The following is a 12,361-nucleotide window of genomic DNA, read 5'->3' on the forward strand; positions in this document are numbered from 1 at the left end:
CCCACTCTCAGTGGAAAGCAACACTTTAAATATAATTACAACTAAGTGGTAGAAAAGGCTGAACGGAAAGACAAAGTATAGATATGACATTTTATACTTGTATATACCTACGACAAAAAATATATACAGTGTTGTCAGGAATATGTCTTTTTTTAATTGTGTGAGAAGATTATTTGTGGCTTCATAGTTAGCAGTGACACCTGTGTGCATGAAAACAATAATCAAAATGTACACATCTTATTCGAGATTTAGTCATTTCCACAGTATATTCGGATGCGGTAAGGCAAATGAAACCACTGAGCAAAACTCTGAAAATGTTTTCAAACGAAAATAAGTATCAAAAATTTAGAGAACTGAAATTCACTTTTTCTTCACTGAACTTCAGTTTCGATTGCAGGAGGCCAGGCCTTCATTATGTCCTCACTTAAAGTAGAGTAAATGTGAATAAGAGAACAGGAAACTCAACTGACTATGAGGTTTCTTAATTGGAGTGATATAATTGTGTACAATTGTGATCCAGCAGCTGGATTCATTTCAGCTGAATTCATCATTTTAAGTTCTATTTTTGATACACATTTCCCTGTCGTACATTCAGGGCATAGATGGTATGTGTGATTTAAAAAGATTTAGTGATGATACTATTTTTACCCATCTTGCAAGGTAATTAGTGGTGTAAATGAAGAGTCATATTCTTCATTTTTAGACGCATTTATGCATGTCTGTCAGTCCAATTGAAACAGATAAAAAATGCATTAAAAATAAAATTAAATGCAATATTGGAGCATGAGCATACGCACATCATTTGAATAAAATAATGTTATTTCATATTGTTATTTCGATATCACACATAGGAATGAGAGACAGCTGTCTGAACAGATGCAAAGAGTATTTTCTTTCTTGAAGTCCCTTTTTGACTGCTAGAAGACCGAGATGAATGGCATTAAATCTGGAGGCGGAATCATCATAATGGCGTGAGAACTTTAGCCAGGGCTCCATGAGGTCATTGCTTCACAGAGACTCCATCTGCTCCGTCTGCTTTTTCTCAAATAGACATTTCTACACACAAAACTTCTGATTAAAAAACAAGAAAATATAGGGATATGTGGTCATTTTATAAGGTTTCTTAGCTATTTAATGGAAATTAAATGTCAGTTTTCAAAGAGGAAGTTTTTCTAAAAAGAAATATTGCGGTGTGAAGCCCTGACAAGTGGTCTATGCTTCACTGGCATTATACACGTGTGAGGTGAAGGTGTAGGCACACTGCAAATGCACAGCTCTCAATTTGAGAAAATACACATTCCTGGCTGGTTTGGGGGTCGAGAGACGCTGCACACCTAGCAGGTGGCTTTCATCGCAATGCGTGACAGGGCCAAGGTGTGTGAGCCAGAGACTTCTACAGAACTCGTCATGGGAAACTAACTGAGCAAGAGCAGTCAGTAGCGGGTGGCCTATAGTGTAGTGGTTAAGGTAAATGACTGGGAGACACAAGGTCGGTGATTCTAATCCCGGTGTAGCCACAATAAGATCCGCACAGCCGCTGGACCCTTGAGCAAAGCTCTTAACCCTGTATTGCTCCAGGGGAGGATTGTTTCCTGCTTAGTCTAATCAACTGTACGTCGCTCTGGATAAAAGCGTCCGCCAAATGCCAATAATGTAATGTAAAGTAGACTATCAGAAGTTTATCCCACATATGCAATTTTATATCAATAGTATTAAGTGTATTCTGATGTGCGTGTTTCCCTCAAATCATACAAAACTGCCACCACCAAATCTTTGGGGAGTAAAGCATTAATAACTGCTCGAGCAGACCGCAGTCTTCGCTTCGTTGCAACTGCAATACCACAGCGTTTCTGCCAGACGGCGCACGAACACACTTTGAAAAGCATTGTGCCGAAGAGTCGATGACAGCTGTGCGAAGCGGTGAGAAGTCCTGCAGTGATGCGTCACAATCAAGAACCTGATCTTCCTCGATCTCCATTGGTGCATCACGGCCTCAGTTGGGAATAAGCCGCTTTCATTGGACAGCCCATCTGACAGTCAGAACCGTGATGAACGAACTGACGTAATCTTCTCAGTAACCCCAAGCATTCCGGCTCTTCTGCAATTTTTTTGCCGTTCATATACCTCGGCTTTTCACCAAAGCGGGTTAAACGTGTGTCTACGCGATCAACGAATTCAGTGGACGGCGTTTTGGTGGAAAATGTAACCCTGCGATATGATGGGTGTTTTTTTACAATAGAGGGATTTCTACATATTTATTTGTTGGAATTCTCTGAGCAGTGACACCTCACCGTCATTTTAGTTTTTGCACTGTCCGTCGTTTCCTATGGTTGGGTCGTTCGCCTGCGGATCCCCTTGAGTAAGTAAACAACACTTTGGAGATGGTCGGATTTGTTGTGTGTTTATGGTCGGAATATTTGCGTAACAGACACATATGTTTTGATAATATTTTCACTGAATCGTTGACATAGCTTCCCGCTAATGATGATAATACAGTAGGTAGCTAAGGGTATTCGGGACGGGGATGATGGGTCTTAAACGATGCTATGGGAGATGCTTACGAGCTAGTATCAGACCGAATACGTACTGGATGTTGGATGCAGCAGCGGCAGCAGCAGCAGCCTTGATTTAAACAACATATCTAGTCGGGTAAGTTCATTAAAAGGTAGGATCGCAGAAAATAATTGTTTTATGTGAAAAGGCATTCGTCCTGATCACAGTTTAAGGTCCTGATAAGTTATTTTGAGAAAGGTAAAGCGGCGCTCATAATCAGACAGAAGCGTTGTTGCAAGCAGAATATTGCGAGAAATGAGGCGACAATGACCACTGGCTAGCTACAATGTAGCTTGCAGTTATTGGTATGCTAAACGCGACTCCAGGAACTCGCAGGGTTGCGTTCTATTATTCAAACTCCGTTGTTGTTTCACAGAGTGGTGTTGTTTCAAACTGTTTTGGCAAATGTGTCTTTAAGAGCAAACAAAAAAACTAACACAGTAGCCGAGAAGTTACTAGCCAGGGAACTGAGACAATTCCGAATACAGCTAATGTTGCGGGCCAGCCAGGGATGTTTACATCTTCCTCTTAAAAATACCGGTAAATGATTGTCATTGTCTAGCTTGCTAGTTATATTAGCTGAAGCCATTCTTTGTGAATATACTAGACATATTTAAATAATGAAACCATGTAGAATATGATATTGGGATCCCTGTAACTCGACAGAGTCTAATCTTTCCTGTCATTTCGTCGGAATGCTAGGCTACTCGCCATGATAGCCTACTGAAGTCGATGGCTAGAATTTCATGGGCGTATGCCGTAGGCTACCTAAGTGTTTAGGCAGCTTGATGTGATGTGCGTGGACAGTTGAAAGAACCATAGGCTACATCGTGCTGTTTACCACAACATTGTTGTTTTAAAGATGCACAGAAAATCCACATAAAATGTAGCCTGCAAACCAAGAAGTCGTGAAGCACATCAACCCGACAAAGAAGCCATCAGTGAATATGTTTACAGGAACTGCGTTGATGCAATCCTGTATGTAGGCTGTCTTGATTGATAGGTTAGATATAGGCATGGCATATTCTTGAACGATGTCTTACGATCTTGTATGATCTCTGCTAGCCGATACAGAATGGCAATGTGGTTTGGGGTTGCAGCAAAGAGATTAACAAGCTAGTTTTTATTATTATTCGTACACTGCTGCAGCTTGGTGGAGTTTGGCAAGTGTGAGAGATGTTATTACAACATAACGCCATATATTTTCATTTTCATTTCATGAGACCGAAGAGCCAGCTGTGTTTGTTGCGCTACTGAAGCTCGTGTCTTTTTGTTCAGTCCTGGAACTGAGACACTGACCAGTTCAATTACAATCAATCCATTCAGCTCACATTAAGGTTATTTTTGTATGTTGGGTAAAACCGCAACATACACCAAGCGGTGCACATCAAATCCTCAGACTTTTACAGTTGTGCTCAAAGTGATAACAACTTTTCACACTGTCACGTTTTTTATGCCACTGTCGAGTGGGCAGCAGTACTATTCGTGAGTGCGAAACCTGGCAGATATTTTTCTTTGGAAGTGTGGTGTTCTTTGTAAATTGTTGTTTATTTGCTTACACTATGCAAATCAAATTTCAAATGAACATTATCGTCAAAATATAATGCATAATAGCCTATCTAATCTATTGTCCTTGTGTTATAGGTTTGTATATTCTTGAAATATTTGTTCTTCTAGATAAGTGATCACCTAATATCTACTGTAATGTATGCAGTACATACAAATCTGTGCACCACTCATACAATCGCTTTTAAAAAGCTGATATGCTGCTGAAATGCTAGCTCGTGAGGCTAACAGGTTTTTTTTGTTTTGTTTTTTTCCCCAGGAAGAAAACTCTGCCTGGATAGCAGAAAACTATTGTACAGAAACAAAAGCAGGAGAAGCCTGAACCGCAGCCATGTCTGGGGCCTCAGTGAAAGTGGCAGTGAGAGTGCGGCCCTTCAACTCCAGGGAAACCGGCAAGGAATCAAAATGCATCATTCAAATGCAAGGCAACTCCACCAGTAAGTGTCGGCCTCCCTGGCTCCTCTCGCTGCGCGGTGTAACATTTTCTCAGAGCGTTCAAAGAGGGGCATCACTTTGGTGTGCAGTGAAGTTGAACAAATTCACTTGACCAGTGAAGCGTAGAAGTGGGCCTGCACTCTCAGAAAGCATGTGTTTTAATATCTAACACGGTTTTTTTGCATTGCTGCTTTCGTGTTACTTTTGTGTTGCAAATATACAGATGTACAATTTATGTGTTACAAAGGGAGACTTTTTAAGGCAGGCTGTGTTGAAAGGGACACAAATGTGTTGTCCTTAGATGTGTGTTTAGAAAATGGCACGTTATGCCTTTATTAAAAATTTTTTACACCTGAGCGTATAATTGTCCTAGATGGGTTTATGAAATGGCTGGGGCCAAGGGCTCGACATCGTCTTCGTGAAGACGCTTTACCTGAGATCTCCTGGCAAAAACCGAGCCACAGAGACGAGTGAATGAAGGGAGAGAGTGGCGATGGGGCTCAGATGCACTCGTTCTATGGGAGCGTTCATAAAAAGCTCTGCTTTTCAGCCGCGGAAGAAAAGCATTTCATGCCTCCCGGCATCCCAGGACTGTGTAAATCAGTGGCGCTGAAGCGGGTCCGTCCCGCGTACAGCAAATCCGCTCAGCCTCGCTTCCCCCCGGGCTGTGAGGTACCATGTGCCCGTTCAGCAGCGCAGTGGTTTCAGCAGCGCAGCGGTTATGGCGATGGGCGGTCTGGATGCTCGAGTGAGGTTTCCAGCCTGTGGCACGCGCTGGCTGTTCATGATGCGTTGGAGTGTGTTGTGTGGTCACGTCTCTTCGTCATTTCGGAAGGATTAGTAAACTCCGGTCACTGTGGGTCACCATCAGCCTATTACTGAGGGATGGTTGCACAGATGTGTATCCTGTGTTTAGCCGTAGTCCGTGCGTGCGTATTGCGTAAGAGCGCTTCAATGAGGAGGGCGACTGGAGAAGACAAGCAGTGAATAAACGTGACTTAATTGCAATGAGAATTTTAGAGTGGTTTAGCAATGGACTCAACTTTTTGATTTGGCGAACAGTGTTGTTATTAAGTGGAAAATAATGTTGCGATAATGAGTGCTATAATGAGCGCTATTATTTATGGGAAGTATACCATATGCGGGGAAAAAAGCTTGTAAGTAAAACATAAGTCAGGTCTCATTTAAAGCACATTTGCACAGTTAATTGAACAATATATTTCTTCAGAGTAAAGCTTTGCAGTGTTTTAATCCTTGAGAGGAAATAATTCCAAGGCATTTGACAGGGGCCTTGATTAATTAGTATTCTGCTGAGGCTTTTAGTGATAAATTATACCTACCACCATAACAGGAGACAGTGGGAATCAGAGCTGCAGCGTGCTTCTTTTCTGTGTATAATTTACAGTCTGTTCAGGGTTTAGTGCTCTTTTACTGCCATAAATGCACACATCCTTGAAAAACAGAACACACAAACCGTCAAACAAAATGCGACCCTTTCCTAGGCCTAATTTGGCAGAGGGTTCAGATCGCCGGCGGAATCCTGATGACTTCCTGCGGCGTTTAGCGCGTTTCGAGCGCTGATTAAAATGCATCTTTGATATCATGTAGAAGATAACGTATAGGGAGAGTCTCGCGTTCCCTCTCTGCAGGCCGAACCTGATAGCCTGTGAGCTAATGGGTTATTTGTATGCAGTGATTCACCGTACCCACTGGGCGAATGGGCTGGATGAATCATTAGAGAGGCAGGAGTGGGTTTAGCTATCCGTGCGCATCACATGCAGTGGCCATAAGTCCTCTCTGCCCATCAAGGCTGTGGGTCTCATTACGTTTCAGAGGTGAACTGTGCGTGTGCAGTGTGGGGTTGCTGGGTAAGCCTCTGTGTGTGGAAGGGGGACTGAAACTGCACCAGTAGCTCCTGACATGGTGTTGATTTCTCCTGTGTTTGTTGGGATGCTGAGCTGAGAGGCAGAGCACCACCACCCCCCCCCCCCCCAGTGGGGTTCCTGGGCTTTCACTTCTGAGCTCTGTCTGCTGTGTGACAGCTGGAGGGAGGCTGTTCTGTGCGTTTTATCTGTCTCAGTTATTTACACGTTTTTTTTTTTTGCAGCCTGAATAAAATGAAGCGGGAAATTAGCTGAAATCCTTGTTATTTCTTAGGCTTAGTGTCAGCCTCTTAGCATCTTCAGTGTGAACAAACGGCTGAAGATGCACTGACTGCACACGCAGTGTGGTTTTCCGGTACCCCTTTAGAGTGCAGAAAAGCCTAAACCCACCAGGCCCCAGGTTAGCCTTTGCGTGTGTGTGTTGTTAGCGTTTGGCGCGCTATCAGGGCCCAGACCGATGGGCTTCCTCCGCACGCGTGGCGGTGGCTCGTGACCGTGATCGAGGGGGGGAGGGGCTGAGGGGGAGGCGCTGTGACCCCCCCCTCTCTCCTCCATCACACGTGTGGGCCTCGGAGCAGACTGTACTCCTGGCAGCCTGTGCGCTCCTGCCCAGATGGCACGCCGAGAATGTTGATACGCGGCTGCGAGATGGCGGCCGCTTTCTGCGGTCTTCCGCCGGTAACCGCGCGGTAAATGCGGGAGACGAGCTTGCGACCGTCCGCTCCGCCCTCTCCGTGTCTTTCCAGCTAGCAAACAACGTTCTCACAATGTTGCTGCCATGTAGTGCCAATGTTAGAGCGTTGAAAAAACATTCCATTAACATTGGGAGAACATTTTTTGTGTGTAAAGCCCCATATGCATCCATCCTCTGAGTGACAATCTCTGTGAAAGCTCTGTAAGAGCTCAGCTTTACCTGGGAGAAATGGTAAAAAAGAATGTGTGTATATGTGATGCCCTTTCCCTGTGTGCATTGTGGTCTGATGTGCTTCTTACAGCCGGGTCCATTACACTGGCATGCACTTTGGTGCCATTAGAGCCTGTGTGCTGGAGGTGCGGTGGATGAGCTGGGGTTTGGGTGGATGAGGGGGGTTTGGGTGGATAAAGGGGGGATTGCGGTGGGTAAAGGGAGGGAGGTTGGGTTTGGGTGGATGAGGGGGGGGTTTGGGTGGATAAAGGGGGGATTGCAGTGGGTAAAGGGAGGGAGGTTGGGTTTGGGTGGATGAGGGGGGGTTTGGGTGGATGGGGGCGGGGGGGGTTTGGGGTGGATAAAGGAGGGGATTGGGTTGGTTGGGGCAGGGGGGTTTGGGGTAGATAAAGGCGGCGGGGGGGGAGTTGTCTGTGTTTTGAGCTCAGGGGCAGTGGGGCGGCTCTTTGTTTCCAGCTCCCCTCATTGTGCTGGGTCGGGCTCCAGTGATGCGCTCAGGCAGGCCATCCGGTGTGGAGGACAGAGAGCTGCGTTTCAGTGAGGCGCCCCACAATGCACTGCAGCCTCTCCGCTTTCCTGTCGGTCGCCTGCCGGATTATTGATCCAGACTTTTTTGTGGCGGATCAGGTGTAATCTGTCAGTCTGTGAAAAGCCGTCAGATTCTGCCCCGGCCCTGCTATGCGCTGTGTGGAGTCTTTTCAAGCATGAAATGAGGGGCATTGTGTCACCCAGCAGTAGCTGTATATGGAAATAAGGCAATGGTCATGTCAAATGTTTATGGTCATATTTTACACACCAAACTGCATCCAGTTAATGTATTAGAGTGGAGGCCAAGTGCTGTAACCTGGTCCGAATAATGCGTTTGTGTGTGTGTGTGTGTGTGTGTGTGTGTGTGTGTGTGTGTGTGTGTGTGTGTGTGGGTGGGTGGTCTGCGGTCTGCCTGTCTGTGTGTCGCTCTCTGTGGCTGTAGCCCGCTTGTGACCCGGCTGATGGGAGCTGGCTTATCTTGCATTCAGATGAAGTGCATATGTATACAAAATGTCCTCCTATCCGTGGGAACCAGAAGCAAGCGGAAAAGGGAGTTAGGCTACAACGCTAACATTCAGTCAGCATTTTGACTGAACTTCAGACACGTCCTTTTTTAATGAAAAAAGGGCTGGCATGCACTTGCATCCACATGGCACACACACTGTGAACCAGAGTTCCCGCTGAGTAAACACAATGTCGAATACATGTAGAATAAATCCTGTGGTGAAGGGGATGTTGAGAAATGGCTGGTGACGGTGCTACAACGTGTGTGGAAGCTGTGAATGTTGTAGTGAAAAGGTATGATGTGTTGTAGGACAGAACTCAGTGATGAAGACTACAGTGTCCTCATTCTCCACCATTGATTGATTCCTCCTCATGTTCAGTGTCTGAGCTGTGTGTGACCACAGGACAGCGCTCAGTGAATCTGGGGAACAGTTGATTTTGCAGCCAGGCTGGCTCAGTTGGAGCAGCGGTATAGCAACGCTGCCTCGTAAACCTGTGCAATTCCACACGGTCTCTGAACCGCCTGCAGAGATACGGGGTATATTGTATCTCTCTCTGTCAACAGTAGAGTGGCCTTGTCAGCTTGTTTGCCATGCTTATTTCACGGGTGCTCAATCTACACCTCTACACATTGTTATAAATATGCACCTATCTATGTACATTATGCGTTTTCTAAATGTTTATTCATGATTGTGTGCCACAGTTTCTAGTACACTTTAATTTTGAATTGGAATGGAATTTTCAGTCGAGACATTGCATTTGTATTCTCCAGTAAGGCATTTCAAGTTCAAATACAAATGCAATAAATACCCAACTCTGTAAATTCATTCTAGGACTGAAAAGACTGTATTAGACAAAAAGTAACAGTAATATTGTAGCTTAGATAAAATGCTTCAACAAGGTAGGAGAACCAGGTCCTTTTGGCAGTTAAATTGGGCATAGTGGTGCAAATTCCCTAACTTGCATGTGTAAAAATGGAACTGATGTAAAAATACACTCGGGGAAAAGAGGAAGTGTCTATCCAGTGCTGGTATCAGTCTTGTGATGATGCACTGTAGTCTTATAGAGGAAGAGGATGAGGAAGGCCAACGGGCAGATGGGTGGGAGGGGTGGGTGAGGGCGGGAGAGTCAGAGCGAGCATGCGCAGGATTGACCCGATTAGGGCGCGTAATCCCGGACGCCGTTCCGAGGTCATCCAGCGCGTCCCGGTAATCCTCTCTGACCCTCCCAGGTACAGATCCGCGCTGGGGAGGCGTCACAGTCTCTCTCGGGGCGGATCAGACGCTGTCCTCCTTCACGGAGCGCAGCGTGGGCCTGGCCTCAAAGCGTGCAGCCGGGAGCCCAGATTGACGGGTCATTACGGGAACTGGGGCAAACAAACTTTAAATCAGCCTGTGATTATGGGAGAACGCAGCCCCACTGTCATTCCCCAGGGGGTGTTCATGTGCCCCAGAGGGGCAGTGATGATTAAAGAAAGATTGGTAAAGGGCAAAACTGCAGGCCCTGGACAGGTATTGTGTTTCTGATGAGGTGGAGTTATAAAACGGATGTGTCCATGGCGGGAAAGCAGCTTAACCCTTTGGAGAGCAGTTTTTTTTTGTTGACAAAATTCTAAGTCAGTGTTCTAGAACTCCATTACTCCATAGTTACCAGTGGTGATTGTGACATCAGCATTAGAATTAGAATTAGAATGTTGAGTTACAAACATTCTAATCATGTATTTGTGACCTCGCACGTTAACGGGGGAATGGAGGTGGTATTGGAGTTTAAGTTGTACTCTAGGCCTGGGTTATTCAGGTGATGAAAATGTGGTTAGCGAGCGCGCTCCTCCATTGTGTTTCCTCTCCCCCCGCCATTCCTCCTCCTGCTCCAGGAAGTCCCAGCTGAGCTCTGGGAGCAGAGGGATTGCATCATGCCTGGCAGCCCCTGCTCCTTCCCCGATCAATACCGCGCCTTGTGATGGAGGCCATTACAGGGCCGGTCTTGTTCTTCATCCTTCTTTTGTTCAGCCAGAAAACACACACACACCCAGAAAGGCTCATACGCACACACACATACACACACACACAGTCACAAGCATCTTTGTTCACACACATACACACAAACACACATGCCAGCATACTCATAAAATGCTGGCTTGCTCATACACTCAAACAAACATACGTTCACACGGACACAAACAGATGCACATGCACACGCAAGCTCACACACACACACACTGGCTCACTCATATGCACAAACTTACGCTCACACACACACACACACACACGCACACACACAGGCGCACACACGTGTAATTAGCCTTTGTCCTGCTGAAGAGACGGAAAGACCAGAGCTATTTTAGTCCTTGAAGCTCAGGCATCTGAATGACTGTACTATAAGGTACAGTTTTCTCATTGTAATGAATATCAGCTTTTGAGGAAGTGCATTCATAATGCTACAAATTACCGCATTATGTGTGTTATTGGAATTCTCTTGGGTATAAAGGATTACTGCCACACATAGCAGTATCTGGCTCATAAGACCTGGTGGAGAAATGGCAAACATCTTTGAGGGTAGGGCTTCTGTGTGGTGTATTTTTAAGCCCTGGTGTGTAGTGCAGCTTTAGACTATACCCCAGAGGCACAGCTGCCTTCCCCATGGAGGGCGGCCTTCAGTCAGCAGGTTGAGTTGCAGGTCTTTGCTCAGTGGCGCCCCCTTTCTGTAGTATGGGGAACTGGATTCTGGCCGTAGCAGTTGCTGAGGTGATGTTTGCTGAGGGGAGAAGCTGTGGGCTGGTGGACATGTGTACTGGCTCTCCCTCTGCCTACAGATGTATTCAGGCAGGAGTGTGTGTGTGTGTGTGTGTGTGTGTTTGTTGGTGTGTACCTGCGTCAGAGACAGATCAAGGCAGGCAGAGACATGTCCATCTCCCCCCCCCAATCACAGTTATCAGAGGACCGAGTTTTCCGGCTGCCATGGTGACCTGCCAGTTTAACTGCAGCTTGGTCTCCAGTTTGCTGACCCTGCTCTCTGCACAGCTCAGCCTAATCAGCTGTGTAAATTTCCCCCGCTGTGCAATTTAGTGAGTATCGATTCTGCTCTGTTCCTCTCTCCACATCGGGCCCACTCCTGCCAGAGTAAGACCAGAGGGCCCTGTGGAGTAGACTGTAGGTCTGTGCTCTAAACCCCATTTCTGTGTACAACTGCACAGTAGATCTGTGCTCTAAACCCACACGTCTGTGTGCAACTGCACAGTAGATATGAGTCCTAAACCCCATGTCTGTGTACAACTGTACAGTAGATCTGTGCTCTAAACCATGATTTACTCCAGACATATCCCCGGTGATGGCTCTCATCCCTGACTCCCCGCTGCACGCTCCTGGGGACAGTGGATGCGATGGAGCGGATTACAGTAATAATTATCTCCCTAATTCCACCCTGCAGTGGCGAACAGTGATGGCTGCACTCTAAATGTGAAGGGGTTGTGAGACCCTGTGACGCTGACGTGTCCTCAAACACTCTCACCGTGGCGCCTGCAGGGAAACGTTAAAATGCGAGGGAGATCGCGGTCCGTGGCCGAGAAATCGTATCTTCCCCTCAGTGAGAGGTGAAGGCCCCAGTCTACAGTGGACCCCTGAAAGATTATATAGGTGACTTTGCATTTGCGCGCTAGGGTAAGCAGTAAGCAGTGCGGCAAAGGGGATCTGAGGAGAATCTGTCAGGCGGCAAACTCATCAGGGCGGGCGGCGAATGAAAACATCAGAGATTTGCCTAATGCGCCTGTCAGACACAATAGGCTGTTCTTTTCAAAAGTTTAAATGAGTAAGAATTGCCTTTTTTTCCTTTGAACACAGTCTTTCGTCATCCGCTCCAAAGCAATCTTTAAGCTTATTAAGTTGAGTTAATTCAGATTCTTGAGAATTGAATTTAGAAAAGTCATTTTGCAGAACTCATTTGTAGTCTCGGTTTGAACCTGTTTTTTTCC

At 46.1% G+C, this 12,361-nt stretch overlaps 1 protein-coding gene across 8 annotated transcripts in view; it reads left to right on the forward strand.

Annotated features, from left to right (window-relative positions):
* The first annotated feature begins 2,097 nt into the window (after positions 1–2,097).
* kif1b (kinesin family member 1B) overlaps positions 2,098–12,361 on the forward strand; it is an 82,950-nt gene continuing 72,686 nt past the window's right edge. For all 8 annotated transcript variants that reach the window (XM_061257283.1, XM_061257281.1, XM_061257286.1 and 5 more), the window contains exons 1-2: positions 2,098–2,359; positions 4,379–4,556. In XM_061257283.1, coding sequence (XP_061113267.1) covers positions 4,451–4,556 — 106 coding nt within the window. In that variant the 5' untranslated portion in view covers positions 2,098–2,359; positions 4,379–4,450. The remainder of the gene's footprint in view (positions 2,360–4,378; positions 4,557–12,361) is intronic.

This window comes from Conger conger, chromosome 10 (assembly GCF_963514075.1).
Source record: "Conger conger chromosome 10, fConCon1.1, whole genome shotgun sequence".
NCBI classification, from domain to species: Eukaryota; Metazoa; Chordata; class Actinopteri; order Anguilliformes; family Congridae; genus Conger; species Conger conger.